This window comes from Salvia hispanica, chromosome 4 (assembly GCF_023119035.1).
Source record: "Salvia hispanica cultivar TCC Black 2014 chromosome 4, UniMelb_Shisp_WGS_1.0, whole genome shotgun sequence".
NCBI lineage: Eukaryota > Viridiplantae > Streptophyta > Magnoliopsida > Lamiales > Lamiaceae > Salvia > Salvia hispanica.
Genome location: NC_062968.1, coordinates 3,986,091 through 4,002,804, shown reverse-complemented (window position 1 = coordinate 4,002,804; position 16,714 = coordinate 3,986,091). Strand labels below are relative to the sequence as shown.

Below are 16,714 nucleotides of genomic sequence, written 5' to 3'. Positions count from 1 at the left end.
TGATAATTAATTTTTTAAAATTGAAAGTTTGTGCAATCGGTTAAAATTTTCAACCGATGCTGGAAATGTTTGTCGTTGATGTAATTGCTATAAATTCAACGCTTATGCATCGCATCTTAAATGCCAACACGGAAATATATTAGAGTAGTTGGTACTTGGTAATATGCTGATCCAGATTCAACGTTTATCTTCTAGAGAAAACAAACTAACCAGCCGAAAGAATGGAATAGGAAAATACCGTACTCCCTCCGTCCCAAGGAAGATTAACTCTTCTTGGGACGGCACAGGATTTTTATGCATGCTAATTTTAAAGTGTTTAAAAAGGATAGAGAAAGTAAAAATAGGAGAGATGAATAAAGTAAAAGATTTGATGTTTAAAAGTTAGAGAAATGTAAACAATAAGAGTGAGAGAAGGTTGCTGGGTGTTTAAAATTAGGAGAGATGAATAAAGTAGTGTTTTATATATCTCCTAAATAAGAAATAAGTCATCTTGGTTGGAAGTGGGACGGACGAAAAAAGGAAAATTGATCATCTTCGGTGGGACGTAGGGAGTACTCTCTTAAGGAAAATGGTATTGGATTAATTGAAAATAATAAAATAATAGACAATAAAGCATAGTGATACTCCCTCTGTTCCACGAATAAAAGTCTCATTTCTTTTTGACACAAGTTTTAAGAAATGTTAAGAAAAGTAAGTGAGAAAAAGTTAGTGGAACATGATTCTCACTTATATATACTCCCTCTGTCCCATTAAAAATGAAACGTTTTTCTTTTTGGATTGTCCCATTAAAAATGAAACGTTTCCTAAAATGGAAACAACTCTATCTCTACTTTTTCATCTCTTTTACTTTACTTTCTCTTCATTAACTCACAAAACAACACTACATAAAATCTCGTGTTGATTCCCAAATGTTTCATTTTAAGTGGGACGAAGGAAATATTAATTTTAAATGAAATGCAAGTGAAATGAGTCAATGGAATATAGGACCTAGATAATACCATCTATAGTAAGGACCAAAATGGAGAACTCCTACTCGCGGGGGCAAATGGCATAGATGAGAATAAAAGTGTTGATTTTTTACAAAATTAAAAGACTCAGTAGGATCAAAGGAGCATTAATCATTTTAAGGTGGAACGGAGGGAAGGAGTAATTGGTAATATGGTGATCCAATTCCAATTTAATATTGCTAATTGTCAAGCATGAATGTGAATTTTAGCATAATATTTTGTACAGTTGACTTATTATTAGTATTTTGGGACATTTAATGAGCTTGCAGATCAGCTGACACGTTCAACTCCGCTAGTTTAACGGCGTCCTAAGAAAGATGGGTTGGATGTGGAGTGATATTTAATTCTATATATACATATTGTTTGAGTTTAAAATTCTATACAATATTAATCTGTCATTAGGTAACTGCGAATTCTTGATTTTGTGAGATCATGATTCATTAAACAACTGTTTTGGATTCTATCCTGCTTAATGTATGTTGCGACATATAAGTGAAATGGGTCCACTTACATAAATATAATACTACTTTTTAATTAATATTATATCACATGTTCCCACTGCATTATTGAATACAGGGTGTTTCTTAGTTATAATTGTCACACTCACGACGCATGAAATCACTCGAAATTCAAATTATCAATCGGTATAAAAACGTCCTATCATCTAACTTTGCACTTCGTAGCAATAAAAAAGACGTTAGTTTACATATAGTATTAAGCAAAGAATAGGCTCCTAGACAGAAAAAACTATCAAAGAAGATTTAAATTAATCCCTAGACACGAGCAAAAACTAAAAAAATGGGCTCCTAGAAATGAGTCAAAATTGCAAATGGATGATTGAAGTTATTCCTTGAAACAAGCCAAAATTTTCAATGAAAACTGAAAAAGCTCATTGATACAAGCAAGAAATAAAACAACTCTTTGGTACGAACCTAAACTATCGTTAATGAATTGAAGAAGCTCTTTTAATATTGATATTCACGTTGGTGCATGATGCATGCACATTTGAATTTAAGTCACCTACCACTAGGGTATTTTCGAAGCATTTTTCCCTAATAGACAAATAGAAGAAGTAACACTTCTTCTCTTCTTAGAAAACCAAGTGAGTCCCTTGGCATTGTGCTGGAATGACATAGTTTATGCAAATGATTTCGATATCAACCATGCATTTAATTGACCCATTTCCCACAACTCCAATATATAGCATCTTCATAATCATGCATCAAACCTCTTCCTCACTCACCTCTCTCTAAACATCATGCCTATCTGCTTTCCTATGAGCAGAACACATTATGCAGAAAATGTGGTGTTTGATGAGTCCCCAAAAAGAGTGCTTATAGTAATGGACGCCCTCAAAGACTTCTCAATGGAGATTCTTGAATGGGTGCTACACAACTTCTCCTTTGATACTTCTTCCAAGATAAGCATCCTTGGCATCACACCATATCTCAATATTCCTTGTAAGTCTTTAATCATCATCATCTACTGTATCTTAGACAGTCACAAATAGTATAACAATATATGCATGCAGTGTCTACCAAGACCTGGTCTGACAAATGGGGCATGGACTTGGAGGATCTTGTGCCATTATTACAGAAAAATGAGCTCAATTTTGATTTCAAGTATCAGAAACTCGAACGACTTATCCATCTATGTCGAAAATATGGGGTGGGTGCATTAACTGTTCACTGCTATTACATTAGTACTATATTTTGATGGTTAGTATTATTAAGAGTGTGTTTGCAGGTGGTTCCAGAGATTAGAACTGAAATGGGGTATCCGCTGCAACTGCGGGTCATCGAACAGATCAGCACTTTACATGCCACACTTGTGGTATTTGATAGGTACCATGATAAGAAGCACATAGACTACTATGCAAAGAAGATCCGATGCAACATGCTGGTCGTGAACCACAACGGCAAAGCTCAACTAATCAAGAAAGTTAAATGCGATGATAGTCAAGTAGAGTCGTCGTCATCATCTTCCACCCCAAAATGACAACACAAACACAAGCACATCTATGCTGCTGTTCCAGTTCAACAATAAATCAAAGGCCATATTATGTGTTTCAACTTTCATTTCCAATCAAAGTTCACTTATTTTCGTATCTAACTGCAAATTCAGAACCAACTACTTTACTTAAACATCCAATTTTTAGCACATGTACTTGCAAAAGAAAACAACAATAGAGTATATACTGCAATTATTTTCCTCACAAATTGTGCAATGAATTGCCTAAAGCATATATTGGGTATTGAATCAAGAGTTAATATTCAAACAATTGCCAAAATCTGTACTTGACAGAGGATCACTGTCTCTACCCTCCACATATTTTTTATCTCCTTCGTTTCTGAATCTGCCAATTTTCCTCAGAAATCGAACTTTTATTTTTATCAGCACCTTTTTTCTCAGCAACCACAGCAGCTTTTTTCTCACCAATCAAACTTGGATCTTTACCAGCTTCATCTTTTCTTTTTGCACCTTCACATAGCGTCGGTAGTCTCTGATCGCATAGCTCGAACGGCATCTGTAAAGCTGGGCGAGTTGAACGGACGATAGAAAAGAATATAAGCCATCTGCTTGAAAACTTCTTCTTCATCTACAGCTGTAATCTACACAAGTAGAATACTCAACTATTAAATAGATAAATTTACGAAACAAAGTAACACAACAAGTATGATAAAGAGGTTTCAGTGCATTACTTGTGTATCATCATATCTGTACCACTCATTGGCATTCACGCGAATAAAGCTGTAGTAATGACCTGCGGCCGGTGTCTCCCCTTCATGCACTATAATAGCATAGAGCTCGTAGTATATCTGCATCTGCAAAACCAGCAAAAAAGACATTGAAACTTAAGAATAAACACCAGAACAATAAAAAGACCATCCTTTTGTTTTTTGGGATTAATAAACTAAAATAAAAACTCACTTTGTCTATACTAGTGAAAAAAGTCACTTTTCTAGGAGCGAAAGGTAGCAAGTCCAACAGAGGTGGAAACGACACATGCTTGTTGATTTTGTTGTTCAGACTGTCAAACCTCTTCAGGTGAAACGTGACAACAGGTTGAAGCCGATCCAGCTCAATTTTCTGTACTATACCTTCATTCCCACAATTTTCACAGCGAAAGTCAGGTACCATTGATACTAAATAAGCTTGCAGAGCACCAATGAGAGTGTCCGAATTCTCGATAGGTAATTGCAGGTCCCATACATCCTCTGTCTTACTAGAAGTCATACCACATGAACACATGATCTGCAGGTAACAGAGCAATGTAAATTTCAGCTTACAAACTATAACCATGCTTCATGGAATTGAGGAAAACTCTGCACATCACAAACAAAAGAGGGTGAAGAATACTGATATCACCTTGTTGACAAGACGGCCACCAAACAGTTGTGTGACTAAGATTTTATGTTCATTATCCTCATCTTCAAAATACTTGTCACACTGCGTTAGTCTAATCCATAGATGCAAAAGGAATTCATGAGCATCCGCCTGTTGACCCCATTTGAAGTGAGGTGCAAGGTCTAGCAGTTGAGTCAAAGAATCATTGAGAAAACAATCAACAGAATTGCTTGAATAAACGTGCACACAATTCAAAAGCCACAAACTTGAACAAATGATAGCCCTCAGTGCTCATTATGACAATTTTATACACAGTTCAAAAAACCAAATCTTGAAACTCGAGTTCAAGATTGAGCTCGAGTTTCATTTATTGAAACTCTGCATATCTAAGTATACGTTAAAAAAGTGATACTGCTTAAATTCTGAGCTAGTGTGTCAGGCAGATAATATTTCCTTCCTGAAGTAACACATTGAAATAGCTCTTCGAGGCTGCACTTTATACAGAACGTTTCATTGGGATCTGCAGTTGAGTTCAAAAACATTAAATGTTGATCGCCAATAACTCATCCACCAAGGAAATTACACTAAATTAGCATCGAACTCAAAGGAGAGAAGGTATATAGAAAAGGTATATCATGTATTCACGATTTTACCTCTCCATTGATGGGGAGGTAAAGATACCTCTTCAAAATGGGAAAAGGTATAATATCTTCTCAAATACCTCTCCCCTTGGAGAATGATTTTTCATGAAAAAAAGGTAAATGTGGTAGTTATATTGGTTTACCTATCCATCTACCTCTCTCCTTGGAGATGCCCTTACAAACGCACAGCACTGGGTTATTTTGGTAAATAATGGCCTCAAAAAATGGCACAGTATGCACCAAGCATTGCAAAACCGAATTCATGAAGCATATATTGTCTATATTCACCAGGCCGGCTCCCTGTCAATAATTACACACATAATTATGTACGACTAGTAACCGATAAACACTATATTGGGTTAATATTACATCAGAAAATGGCTTACTAAATGAACGAACTCAGTTGGATCATATGTATCAACATCTTCCCCATCATCCTGGCAGGAAAATCAGTTTATTAATCTTATATAATCAAATAAACACCAATATTCGGGTTAAGAAACACCAATCTTATATAATCAAATAAACACCAATCTTATATAATCAAAAGAAACACCAAATCAAGTATGAGTAGTCAAGAAAAGAGATTATTACGCTACAATATGGTTGATTTTCTATGTCCTCTTCCACAGGTGGAATAACTGTATATGGAGGCGCGTGCCGCACCTGCTTCCAAATAAAAGGAAAGCCGCAAATAAACAGATATATGTAAAATCAGAAGTCAAGAAAAGGGACCATTACCTGATCGACCAATGGCCGATCTGCAAAAAGCGAAGATGGAGCCCAAGTCCCATCAGGTTGCAGCTGCTAAATAAAAGGAAAGACACAACAGATATATGTAAAATCAGAAGTCATGAAAACAAGAAACACCAAATCAAGTATGAGTAATCAAGTAAAAGGACTATTACATAATCTATTATAGGTTCTGCTCGGCCCCCTGCTGGACGCTGCTTACAAATAAAAGGAAAGACACAATTAAACACACATATGTAAAATCAGAAATCAAGAAAACAAGAAACACCAAATCAAGTATGAGTAGTCAAGAAAAGAGATTATTACTCTATAATAAGGTTGATTTACTATGTAACCTTCCACAGGTGAAAGAACTGGAGATGGAGGCACATTCCATATCTGCTTCCAAATAAAAGGAAAGCCGCAAATAAACAGATATATGTAAAATCAGAAGTCAATAAAAGGGACTATTACCTGATATGGCCAAGGTGAAGGCCAAGTCCCAGCAGGTAACTTCTTCTAAATAACAGGAAAGACACAACAGATATATGTAAAATCAGAAGTCATGAAAACAAGAAACACCAAATCAAGTATGAGTAATAAAGTAAAAGGACTATTACATGATCTGATAGATTTTTTGCTACGGCCCCTTCTGGACGTGGAAGAACCTGAGATGAAGGCGCGGTCTCACGTTTCTGCTTACAAATAAAAGGAAAGACACAATTAAACACACATATGTAAAATCAGAAATCAAGAAAACAAGAAACACCAAATCAAGTAAGAGTAGGCAAGAAAAGGGACTATTACATGATCGGATAGAGTTTCTGCTTTGGCCAATGGCCGAGGTGAAAAAACAGGAGTTAAAGCCCGAGTCGCAGGTAACTGCTTCTAAATAAAAGGAAAGACACAACAGATATATGTAAAATCAGAATCATGAAAACAAGAAACACCAAATCAAGTAAGAGTAGTCAAGTGAAATGACTATTACATGAACGGATAGAGTTTCTGCTTTGGCCAATGGCCGAGGTGAAAAAACAGGAGTTAAAGCCCGAGTCGCAGGTAACTGCTTCTAAATAAAAGGAAAGACACAACAGATATACGTAAAATCAGAAGTCAAGAAAATAAGAAACACCAAATCAAGTAAGAGTAATCAAGTGAAATGACTATTACATGATCGGATAGAGTTTCTGCTTTGGCCAATGGCCGAGGTGAAAAACCCTGAGATAAAGCCCGAGTCGCAGGTAACTGCTTCTAAATAAAAGGAAAGACACAACAGATATACGTAAAATCAGAAGTCAAGAAATAAGAAACACCAAATCAAGTAAGAGTAATCAAGTGAAATGACTATGACATGATCGGATAGAGTTTCTGCTTTGGCCAATGGCCAAGGTGAAAAAACCTGAGATAAAGCCCGAGTCGCAGGTAACTGCTTCTAAATAAAAGGAAAGAGACAACAGATATATGTAAAATCAGAAGTCAAGAAAATAAGAAACACCAAATCAAGTAAGAGTAATCAAGTGAAAGGACTATTACATGATCTGATAGATTTTTTGCCTTGGCCAATGGCCGAGGTGAAAAACCAGGAGATAAAGCCCGAGTCGCAGGTAACTGCTTATAAATAAAAGGAAACACACAACAGATACATGTAAAGTCAGAAGTCAAGAAAATAAGAAACACCAAATCAAGTAAGAGTAATCAAGTGAAAGGACTATTACATGATCGGACAGAGTTTTTGCTACGGCCCCTTCTGGAGGTGAAAGAACCGGAGACGAAGGCACGGTCTCACATTTCTGCTTCTAAATAAAAGGAAAGACACAATTAACCAGACATATGTAAAATCATAAATCATATAAAAACAAGAAACATCAAATCAAGTAAGAGTAGTCAAGAAAAGGGACTATTACATGATCTGACAGATTTTTTGCTACGGCCACTTCTGGATTTGAAAGAACTGGAGACGAAGGCACGGTCTCACATTTCTGCTTCCAAATAAAAGGAAAGACACAATTGAACAGACATATGTAAAATCAGAAAAACAAGAACAAGAAACACCAAATCAAGTAAGTGTAGTCAAGAAAAGGGACTATTACATGATCGGGTATATTTTCTGCTATGGCCCCTTCCGGAGGTGAAACAATCAGAGATGAAGACCCGGTCTCAGATATCTGCTTCCAAATAAAAGGAAAGACACAACAGATATATGTAAAATCAGAAGTCAAGACAACAAGAAACACCAAATCAAGTATGAGTAGTCAAGAAAAGGGACTATTACATGATCTGACAGATTTTTTGCTACGGCCCCTTCTGGAAGTGAAAGAACTGGAGACGAAGGCACGGTCTCACATTTCTGCTTCCAAATAAAAGGAAAGACACAATTGAACAGACATATGTAAAATCAGAAATCAAGAAAACAAGAAACACCAAATCAAGTAAGTGTAGTCAAGAAAAGGGACTATTACATGATCGGGTATATTTTCTGCTATGGCCCCTTCCGGAGGTGAAACAATCGGAGATGAAGACCCGGTCTCAGATATCTGCTTCCAAATAAAAGGAAAGACACAACAGATATATGTAAAATCAGAAGTCAAGACAACAAGAAACACCAAATCAAGTATGAGTAGTCAAGAAAAGGTACGGGTACATGATCGGATAGATTTTCTGCTACGGCCCCTTCCGGAGGTAAAAGAACAGGAGATGAAGATCCAGTCTCAGATATCTGCTTCCAAATAATAGCAAAGACACAACAGATATATGTAAAATCAGAAGTCAAGAAAACAAGGAACACCAAATATATAAGAGTAGTCAAGAAAAGGGACTGTTACATGATCTAGATTTTCTGCTACGGCCCCTTCTGGAGGTGAAAGAACCGGAGATGAAGGCGCGATCTCACATTTCTGCTTCCAAATAAAAGGAAGGACACAATAAAACAGACATGTAAAATCAGAAATCAAGAAAACAAGAAACGCCAAATCAAGTAAGAGTAGTCAAGAAAAGGGACTATTACATGATCAGGTATATTTTCTGCTATGGCCCCTTCCAGAGGTGAAACAATAGACGAGGTCTCAGATATCTGCTTCCAAATAAAAGAAGCAAACAATAGATATATGTAAAATCAGAAGTCAAGACAACAAGAAACACCAAATCAAGTATGAGTAGTCAAGAAAAGGGACTGTTACATGATCAGATAGAATTTCTGCCACGGCCGATTCCGGAGGTGAAAGAAAAGACCCGGTCTCAGATATCTGCTTCCAAATAAAAGGAAAGACACAACAGATATATGTAAAATCAGAAGTCAAGAAAAAAACACCAAATAAGTAAGAGTAGCCAAGAAAAGGGACTGTTACATGATCGGATACATTTTCTGCTACGGCCCCTTCCGGAGGTGAAAGAACCGGAGATGAAGGCACGGTCTCAGATAACTGCTTCCAAATAAAAGGAAAGACACAATTAAACAGACATATGTAAAATAAGAAGTCAAGAAAACAAGAAACACCAACTCAAGAAAGAGTGGTCAAGTAAACGGACTATTACATGATCGAATGGATTTTTTGATACGACCCCTTCCAGAGGTGAAAGATCAGGAGATGAAAGCGCGGCCTCACATTTCTGCTTCCAAATAAAAGGAAAGACACAATTAAACAGACATGTGTAAAATCAGAAGTCATGAAAACAAGAAACACCGAATAAGTAAGAGTAGCCAAGAAAAGGGACTGTTACATGATCATATACCTTTTCTGCTACGGCCCCTTCCGGAGGTGAAAGAACCGGACATGAAGGCACGGTCTCAGATAGCTGCTTCCAAATAAAAGGAAAGACACAATTAAACAGACATATGTAAAATAAGAAGTCAAGAAAACAAGAAACACCAACTCAAGTAAGAGTAATCAAGTAAAAGGACTATTACATGATCGAATAGGTTTTTTGATTCGAATCCTTGCAGAGGTGAAATAACAGGAGATGAAGGCGCGGCCTCAGATTTCTGCTTCCAAATAAAAGGAAAGACACAATTAAACAGACATGTAAAATCAGAAATCAAGAAAACAAGAAACACCAAATCAAGTATGAGTAGTCAAGAAAAGGGGCTATTACATGATCGGATAGATTTTCTGCTACAGCCCCTTCCGGAGGTGAATGAACCGGAGATAAAAGCCCGGTCTCACATAACCGCTTCCCAAAAGGAAAGACACGAATAAACAGATATGTACTACTACAAAATAAGAAATCAAGAAAACTAGATTAAGCGGCTTACTGCATAAACAAGATTTTCTGCATCGGCCTTTTCCGTAGGTGATAGAACCGGAGATGAAGGCCCGGTCTCACATAACTGCTTCCAAATAAAAGGAAATACACAATTAAACAGATATATGTAAAATCAGAAGTCAAGAAAACAAGATTAAGCGGCTTACTGGGAGTTCAGGATGCTTAGCCAAGTCAACAACTGGAGCTATGTCGTCGTCTTCACTACTACTGCTATCAGTGGAAGAACTCTCACAATATATGAAATTCGTTCCTCCTTGATATTCAATATGAGGATAGGGGGCGAAAATCGAACTCCACGGTAAGTTGTAAAGCGCGTCGCGCATTTCCTTTGCACTCACTTCCTCCTCGGGAGGCGGGGTTGGATCGACTGGAGCAGGCGGCGTTTTATCGACCGGAGCAGGAGGGATTTGATCGACCGGAGCAGGAGGGGTTTTATCGACCGGAGCAGGAGGGGTTTGATCGATCGGAGCAGGCGGTGTTGAATCGACCGGAGCAGGAGGGGTTTGATCGACCGGAGCAGGAGGGGTTTGATCGACCGGATCCGAAGGGGTTTGATCGACCGGAGCAGGCGGGGTTTGATCGACTGGAGAAGGCGGAGTTGAATCGACCGGAGCAGGAGGGGTTTGATCGAACGGAGCGGGAGGGGTTTGATCGACCGGATCCGAAGGGGTTTGATCGACCGGAGCAGGCGGGGTTTGATCGACCGGAGCCGAAGGGGTTTGATCGACCGGAGCAGGTGGGGTTTGATCGACTGGAGAAGGCGGAGTTGAATCGACCGGAGCAGGCGGTGTTGAATCGACCGGAGCGGGAGGGGTTTGATCGACCGGAGCGGGAGGGGTTTGATCGACCGGAGCGGACGGGGTTTGATCGACCGGAGCGGGAGGGGTTTGATCGACCGGAGCGGGAGGGGTTTGATCGACCGGAGCGGGAGGGGTTATATCAACCGGAGCAGGAGGCGTTTGATCGACCGGGGCAGAAGGGGTTTGATCGGCCGGAGCAGGAGGGGTTTGATCGATCGGAGCAGGCGGTGTTGAATCGACAGGAGCAGGCGGTGTTGAATCGCCCGGAGCAGGAGGGGTTTGATCGACCGGAGCGGGAGGGGTTTGATCGACCGGAGCGGGAGGGGTTTGATCGACCGGAGCAGGCGGTGTTGAATCGACCGGGGCAGGAGGCGTTTGATCGACCGGAGCAAGAGGGGTTGGATCGACAGGAGAAGTCGGGGTTGGATCAACCGGAGCAGGCGGTGTTGAATCGACCGGAGCAGGAGGGTTTGGATCGACCGGAGCAGGAGGGGTTTGATCGACCGGAGCAGGCGGTGTTGAATCGACCGGGGCAGGAGGCGTTTGATCGACCGGAGCAAGAGGGGTTGGATCGACAGGAGAAGTCGGGGTTGGATCAACCGGAGCAGGCGGTGTTGAATCAACTGGAGCAGGAGGGTTTGGATCGACCGGAGCAGGAGGGTTTGGATCGACCGGAGCAGGAGGCGTTTGATCGACCGGAGCAGGCGGTGTTGGATCAACCGGAGCAGGCGGTGTTGAATCGACCGAAGCAGGCGGTTTTGGATCGATCGGAGCAGGTGGTTCAGCGGGTTTCTTTTCACCCGTCATTTCGGAATCCAAGAAGTCGAGAATTGGGAGATATTTTTTGCAGAATTTGGAAATGGATTTGTGGAGAAGGAAGGTGGTGTGAGAGAGATAACTGCTGTTGAATGTAGAGAAAGGAGGAAGTTACAAATTCTGTTGAAAAGCGAGGGAAATTTTGGGATTTTGAATTCAGTTATTAATCTGTCAGAGTCAAAGTTGGGCGGATTCTAGAGTGAGAATTTACATGGACCGTCGATGACTACTACTGTAATTTTGCATGAATGCCGTTGATAGTATTAAATATGAATATATTGTGTTATTAATAATTCCGTGTGTGAATTGTGAACTGCATATGCTTTTATGCTCTGTTTACCTTATTTTTTCTTTTAATATTGCTACTCTTAATGGTTGATCATGGTTGATCATCAATCATGTTGTTTATATTGTTCTCCTTGCAGGTCTTTATTGTGGAAGTGATGTATGTTTTGAAGTGTCAAGCTTAATTATGTGATTGTTTTTACCTTTTCTTCATGTACTATTATAAAGTGTCAAATGTATAAATTTTTCATGTAGTACTCTATATGAATATTAGGTTAGTGGCAACTCTTATGCATTTATTTTTCTTGGACATGGTATGGGTGGTAGATGCGGGGTATGTTGTTAGGGTATGCAACCAGTTTTTTTTTGTTTTTCGGCTAAATGCATGCATATTGATATCGGTTGTATATTCCATGCTATTTTGCTGTATTTTTATTGATGATTTTGATCAATTTGGCTATCTTCTAATATATATTTATATATTGTTTTTATTGACATGTGTTTGTGATTGATCTTTTGTAGTATGAATCTAAAAGTGATTTAAATGATACGTGATTTGTGTGCAATTTTTGGTTTATAAACTTATTTGGTTATGAGTTTTATTTACAATAAATTGCTATTGTATAAATTTGTGATTTTAGAACTTGAAATAATAATATTATTTCTCATTTGGTATATGTGTTTTTTTTTCTTTATTTGATTTTATATTTTTTAATAATTATTTTTTATTTTATATAGTTATGATTTCAGATTTCATGATATTTTTATGAATTTATAAAATTATTTTACAGTATAAAATAAGTTTAAATAAAAAAAAATGGGTCGTGCATCGGGCACGTGGGTGATAGTAGTTAAAAGATAAACTTCAAGATATTTGTAAAAATTTTACATTCTTTATCAGGATTTAGGATTACATACTCATACCAGTTTTTTTACTTTCTCTACTAGAATTTAGGATTACATACGCAACTAGTTGGATTTTAGTAATTGGACTGCCACAAAGATAATGGACCTCCAACATTTGATCCATCAATCTATATATCACATGGGCCTCTTTTAAATGCCCATGTAAATGTTATAAACATTTGGGAATAAAATTTTGGTTTTGGGTGGCTGGTTGGCGAAAAGGGTGAAGAAGGAACGGTAGAAAATAATGGCGGGCTAATATCACAAAAAAAATTTAAAAGTTATTACGAATTTAAATAATTTTGAATTTTTTCCACTTGCAAATCCAGTTACATTTCCTCTGTTATAACATCACAGAAGATATGGTTACCACTTGAAAAATGATATTAATGTGATTACAAAGTCACTAAGAAGTTAAAAACTAGATATGATTATCTGTCTCATTTTAATATACATTTGGATTTATCATTAGTGGAAAAATTCAACAACTATTTAAGTTTGTGATATTATATGTTAAGTTCAAAGTTCGTAGAAAAATACAAATTTTTAAAAATTACATGATATTTTTTACCTACATTCAAATATTGAAAAACATGTTGCCATCCCATTTATCTTATGTTATTACATTAGGCCACATTACATAAGATATAATTATCACTGAAAAATGATAGTGATATAATTATAAAGTCCTTATAAGTCAGATATGATTATCCATCTTGTTTTAATAAAATTGAATATTAATGTATAAGAAATAAGATAACCATATCTAGCTCCTGTAAACTTTGTAATCACATCATTTTCATTTGTCAGTCGTGACCATATTTTGTGTAAATATAGGAACGACAATCTTAATAGATCTTTGTATAAATCAGTTTGTAATGCGAGTACACAACACAAATACCAAATCAAAGCATACATCATTATTTGTTTGACATTTTTGGGACCCCATAGATAGTGAGTGAGCCCTGGGCCATCGTCACATATGCTAACCCACTCTAATTTGTCGTTTCGGGTCGAACCACTAATATAAAAATTACAAGAAGTGGTGGCATAAGAAGAAACATAAAGTGTGTGTCGGTAGAATGGTTGATGTCTGAATTAAAGATCACGAGTTTAAGTTCACCATGGTTTAGACTTTAAAATTTACGTATATTTGTCGATAAAAAATAGAGGGGAAGAAATACACAAATTAATTACGGGAGATTTACTTAAAAAAAAAAAAAAAAAAAAAAAAAAAAAAAAAAAAAAAAAACCGTAATGTTTTGAGTGTTTAATAGACTGTTTCGATTATTAATGATCTGATAATTAAGTGGACGCCACGTTAATATTATTGAGCGCGACAATATATGGTGCACTATGAATAGCAAACTAGATATCGTACTACAACGTAGTGCATAGAGCATGAAATCAGCCATATATAACAAGTCCAAACTAATACAGTAACTCTTAATTAACACATCTATATTTACGAATTATGCACGCCTAGTTAGTGTGAAATGAGAAATATTGTAAATTGGAGATTGGACAATTCGAGGGTGTGTGATTTTTGATAAAATGTTTATAGATAATAATCTTGTGAAAGAAAAATATAAATTAACTGATGTAAACTAGCTATTTATGTAGAAACTTACTTCTTTCCTAAAATTGCTAATTTTTTAAAAATAAATTACTCCTAATCTCACAATAGGAGTGACACTTGGTGCGGGCATAGATTTTAAAAATGTAAGGAATAATGAGTTAAAAAAATTAATAGAATATGTGATCACTTTTTTTTATATTAGTTTTATAATAAAATGTAAGCGAATTAAGTTAGTAGAATGTGAGACCTACTTACTATTTACGGTAAAAGTGAATTGTGACTCTTATTGTGAGACGACTGAAATGCAAAAATGCCAAAATATTACTCTTATTGTGGTATGGATGGATAATCGTTCGGCTGAAGCCTACGTCTAGGCTCGCAAGTCCTTGTGAAGCAATGATTCGAATTGATGATTAACATGTAGTTTCTAGAACAAAAAGACATCGAAATTCTAATTCTGTTTATATGAAGTACTCCATTAGTTTTAGTTCTAAAACCAAAACTGTTTCGATTCTATTCTAATTGACATTTCTATTTAAATCGTAGTACATCATTGCGCCTGGTTGAATAGACATGCTAAATTTGATTCAATAAACATTGCATTTTGTCGAGTTGATCCTTGTCCCCAATTTATTACTAGTATTCACTACATAGTATACTAACCAGGGACGGATGTAATGTATAGTGAGAAGGGGCAATTGCCCCAGCTCAACTTTCCATTGACATGCATACATATAGATATAATTTATTATAATATACTCCCTCCGTCTCATAAAAGTCGAGTCGTATTCCTTTTTAGTCCGTTCCAATAAAGTTGAGTCATTTTCTTTTTTAACAAAAGACAAAACATCTAATCACTATTACTTTATTCCATCATTTACTTTACTCTCTCTTATCTTTCCTACTTTTTTCATCTCTCCTATTTATTTAATATAAATTCTTAATCTCCGTGCCCAAAAATTTTGTCTCAACTTTTATGGGACGGAGGGAGTATATTCTAACACTAATTTGCCCCCCTTCATTAAAAGAAAAAGAAAGTCATTTGCCCCTTCTCCTAAATATTCATGCCACTTTCTTACTATAATAAAATATTTCTTTTCCCTTTTTCCTCAAATTAAAATAAACAAAGCCTTATAAAATAGAGAAAGACCTAATTTGTCTTTATATTTGTTTATTCATATAATAATATATTATATTTTGTTATATTTTTATATTTGTTTATTTATATATTAATATTTTTGCCCCTCCTATTATAATTTTTTGAATCCGTCCCCGATACTAACTAGTATTTATTTATTTATGATAAATAGTGTTTCATCTCTCAAAGTCTCAAACTTTTCAATGTATTGCAAATAATGGCTTCAACTTTTATTCTTTTCATCAGATATCTTAAACTCTTAGAGTTTTAGATAAAATAGCGCATTGTACAAAATCTTATGATAGAAAGTTGATTCATCTCGTCGCATTAGGTTTGGAGGTAAAAAAATTTGCCACCTTAAACACATAAAATGAAGTAGTCATTTTAGAGTTTGGGTTCAAATTAAGGCCTCCCCTTTAATGGGCTACTGTGTATCCTGATTGAACCCCCTTATATGATATCGGACCGGAGTGTGGGGGCCGCTAAGACGACGGAATCGCCTTTTTTCTGCAAGAGAAATGGAAAGTCGGTGATACAAAACACTGTTAACCATATGTGGAGGTAAAATTTGTATAGTCAATGAAACAAATGTACATTTAAATCTTCTTAGTTTTTACTAAAACAAGGTGGTTTCATGTGTTTGAGACTACTACTTATTAACCATTTTATTTTATACCCTAAATACAAAATGAACGCAATATAACACTCGCTTTTTAGTTAGATCATTTTACCACCAAAAGTGTACCAATATATTTTTTTTAGAATCGATATCACATCCCATGTTAGATCTATTTATAAGAGATAAGTAAGTGTATAACCATCTCAATAAATCTAAAATATGACTATACTTATTTTTGTTGAAAATTCGAAATCTTATAACTTTGTCATCGAGCTGAATAATTGAAATGCAATTTATTTTACTTACATATACAAAATCAGAAAAATATCTGCAGCTATTTACACTAAATTCAAATTTATTTTAATATAAATATCATACTATTAAATGGAGTAATAATTTTATGCCGACCAATAGTGCCAAATTCAAACTTAAAAGTATATTCTTTATTTACTACTGTAGTATTTTTTTCACTCAAAAAAATTGAAAAAGTAACTTGGGTTTGTTTTAATGTAAACCTAAAAATAGATACTATTCTACTTAAATCTATTTTTGAGTTTATATCATATACAAAATAGTAATTTTA

At 36.3% G+C, this 16,714-nt stretch overlaps 2 protein-coding genes across 2 annotated transcripts; one reads left to right on the top strand and one right to left on the bottom strand.

Moving 5' to 3' along the window:
• The first annotated feature begins 2,346 nt into the window (after positions 1 to 2,346).
• Positions 2,347 to 3,005, top strand: LOC125218313. Its single transcript, XM_048119957.1, has 3 exons — positions 2,347 to 2,467; positions 2,539 to 2,675; positions 2,754 to 3,005. The coding sequence occupies exons 1-3, from the start codon at positions 2,350 to 2,352 to the stop codon at positions 3,003 to 3,005; spliced, it is 507 nt and encodes a 168-aa protein (XP_047975914.1). The 5' UTR covers positions 2,347 to 2,349.
• A 224-nt stretch (positions 3,006 to 3,229) lies between these two features.
• On the bottom strand, positions 3,230 to 11,595 carry LOC125218307 (calphotin-like). The gene is made up of 34 exons (XM_048119947.1): positions 10,135 to 11,595; positions 9,978 to 10,052; positions 9,818 to 9,895; positions 9,633 to 9,707; positions 9,458 to 9,520; positions 9,260 to 9,334; positions 9,073 to 9,147; positions 8,905 to 8,970; positions 8,733 to 8,798; positions 8,551 to 8,622; positions 8,364 to 8,444; positions 8,188 to 8,262; positions 8,001 to 8,075; positions 7,819 to 7,893; positions 7,633 to 7,707; positions 7,444 to 7,524; positions 7,262 to 7,336; positions 7,128 to 7,160; positions 6,899 to 6,979; positions 6,717 to 6,797; positions 6,536 to 6,616; positions 6,349 to 6,423; positions 6,203 to 6,247; positions 6,056 to 6,127; positions 5,905 to 5,943; positions 5,738 to 5,803; positions 5,591 to 5,662; positions 5,383 to 5,433; positions 5,140 to 5,296; positions 4,768 to 4,875; positions 4,377 to 4,537; positions 3,939 to 4,262; positions 3,710 to 3,832; positions 3,230 to 3,619 (listed from the first exon to the last, which is right to left on the bottom strand). Exons 1-34 carry the CDS (start codon positions 11,593 to 11,595, stop codon positions 3,491 to 3,493), a joined length of 4,341 nt encoding a protein of 1,446 aa, XP_047975904.1. The 3' UTR covers positions 3,230 to 3,490.
• Positions 11,596 to 16,714: the final 5,119 nt, after the last annotated feature.

What these genes read in the sequence shown, in the direction of transcription:
- LOC125218307 (XM_048119947.1), bottom strand. Translation starts at nt 11,595, where the DNA reads ATGACGGGTGAAAAGAAACCCGCTGAACCACCTGCTCCGATCGATCCA. An exon ending in CAAAAAATCCATTCGATCAT is followed by an intron (nt 9,148 to 9,259) that starts GTAATAGTCCGT and finishes ATTTGGAAGCAG; the next exon opens with TTATCTGAGACCGTGCCTTC. An exon ending in ACAGATATGATGATACACAA is followed by an intron (nt 3,620 to 3,709) that starts GTAATGCACTGA and finishes CTACTTGTGTAG; the next exon opens with ATTACAGCTGTAGATGAAGA.
- LOC125218313 (XM_048119957.1), top strand. Translation starts at nt 2,350, where the DNA reads ATGGACGCCCTCAAAGACTTCTCAATGGAGATTCTTGAATGGGTGCTA. An exon ending in ACCATATCTCAATATTCCTT is followed by an intron (nt 2,468 to 2,538) that starts GTAAGTCTTTAA and finishes ATATGCATGCAG; the next exon opens with TGTCTACCAAGACCTGGTCT. An exon ending in ATCTATGTCGAAAATATGGG is followed by an intron (nt 2,676 to 2,753) that starts GTGGGTGCATTA and finishes GTGTGTTTGCAG; the next exon opens with GTGGTTCCAGAGATTAGAAC.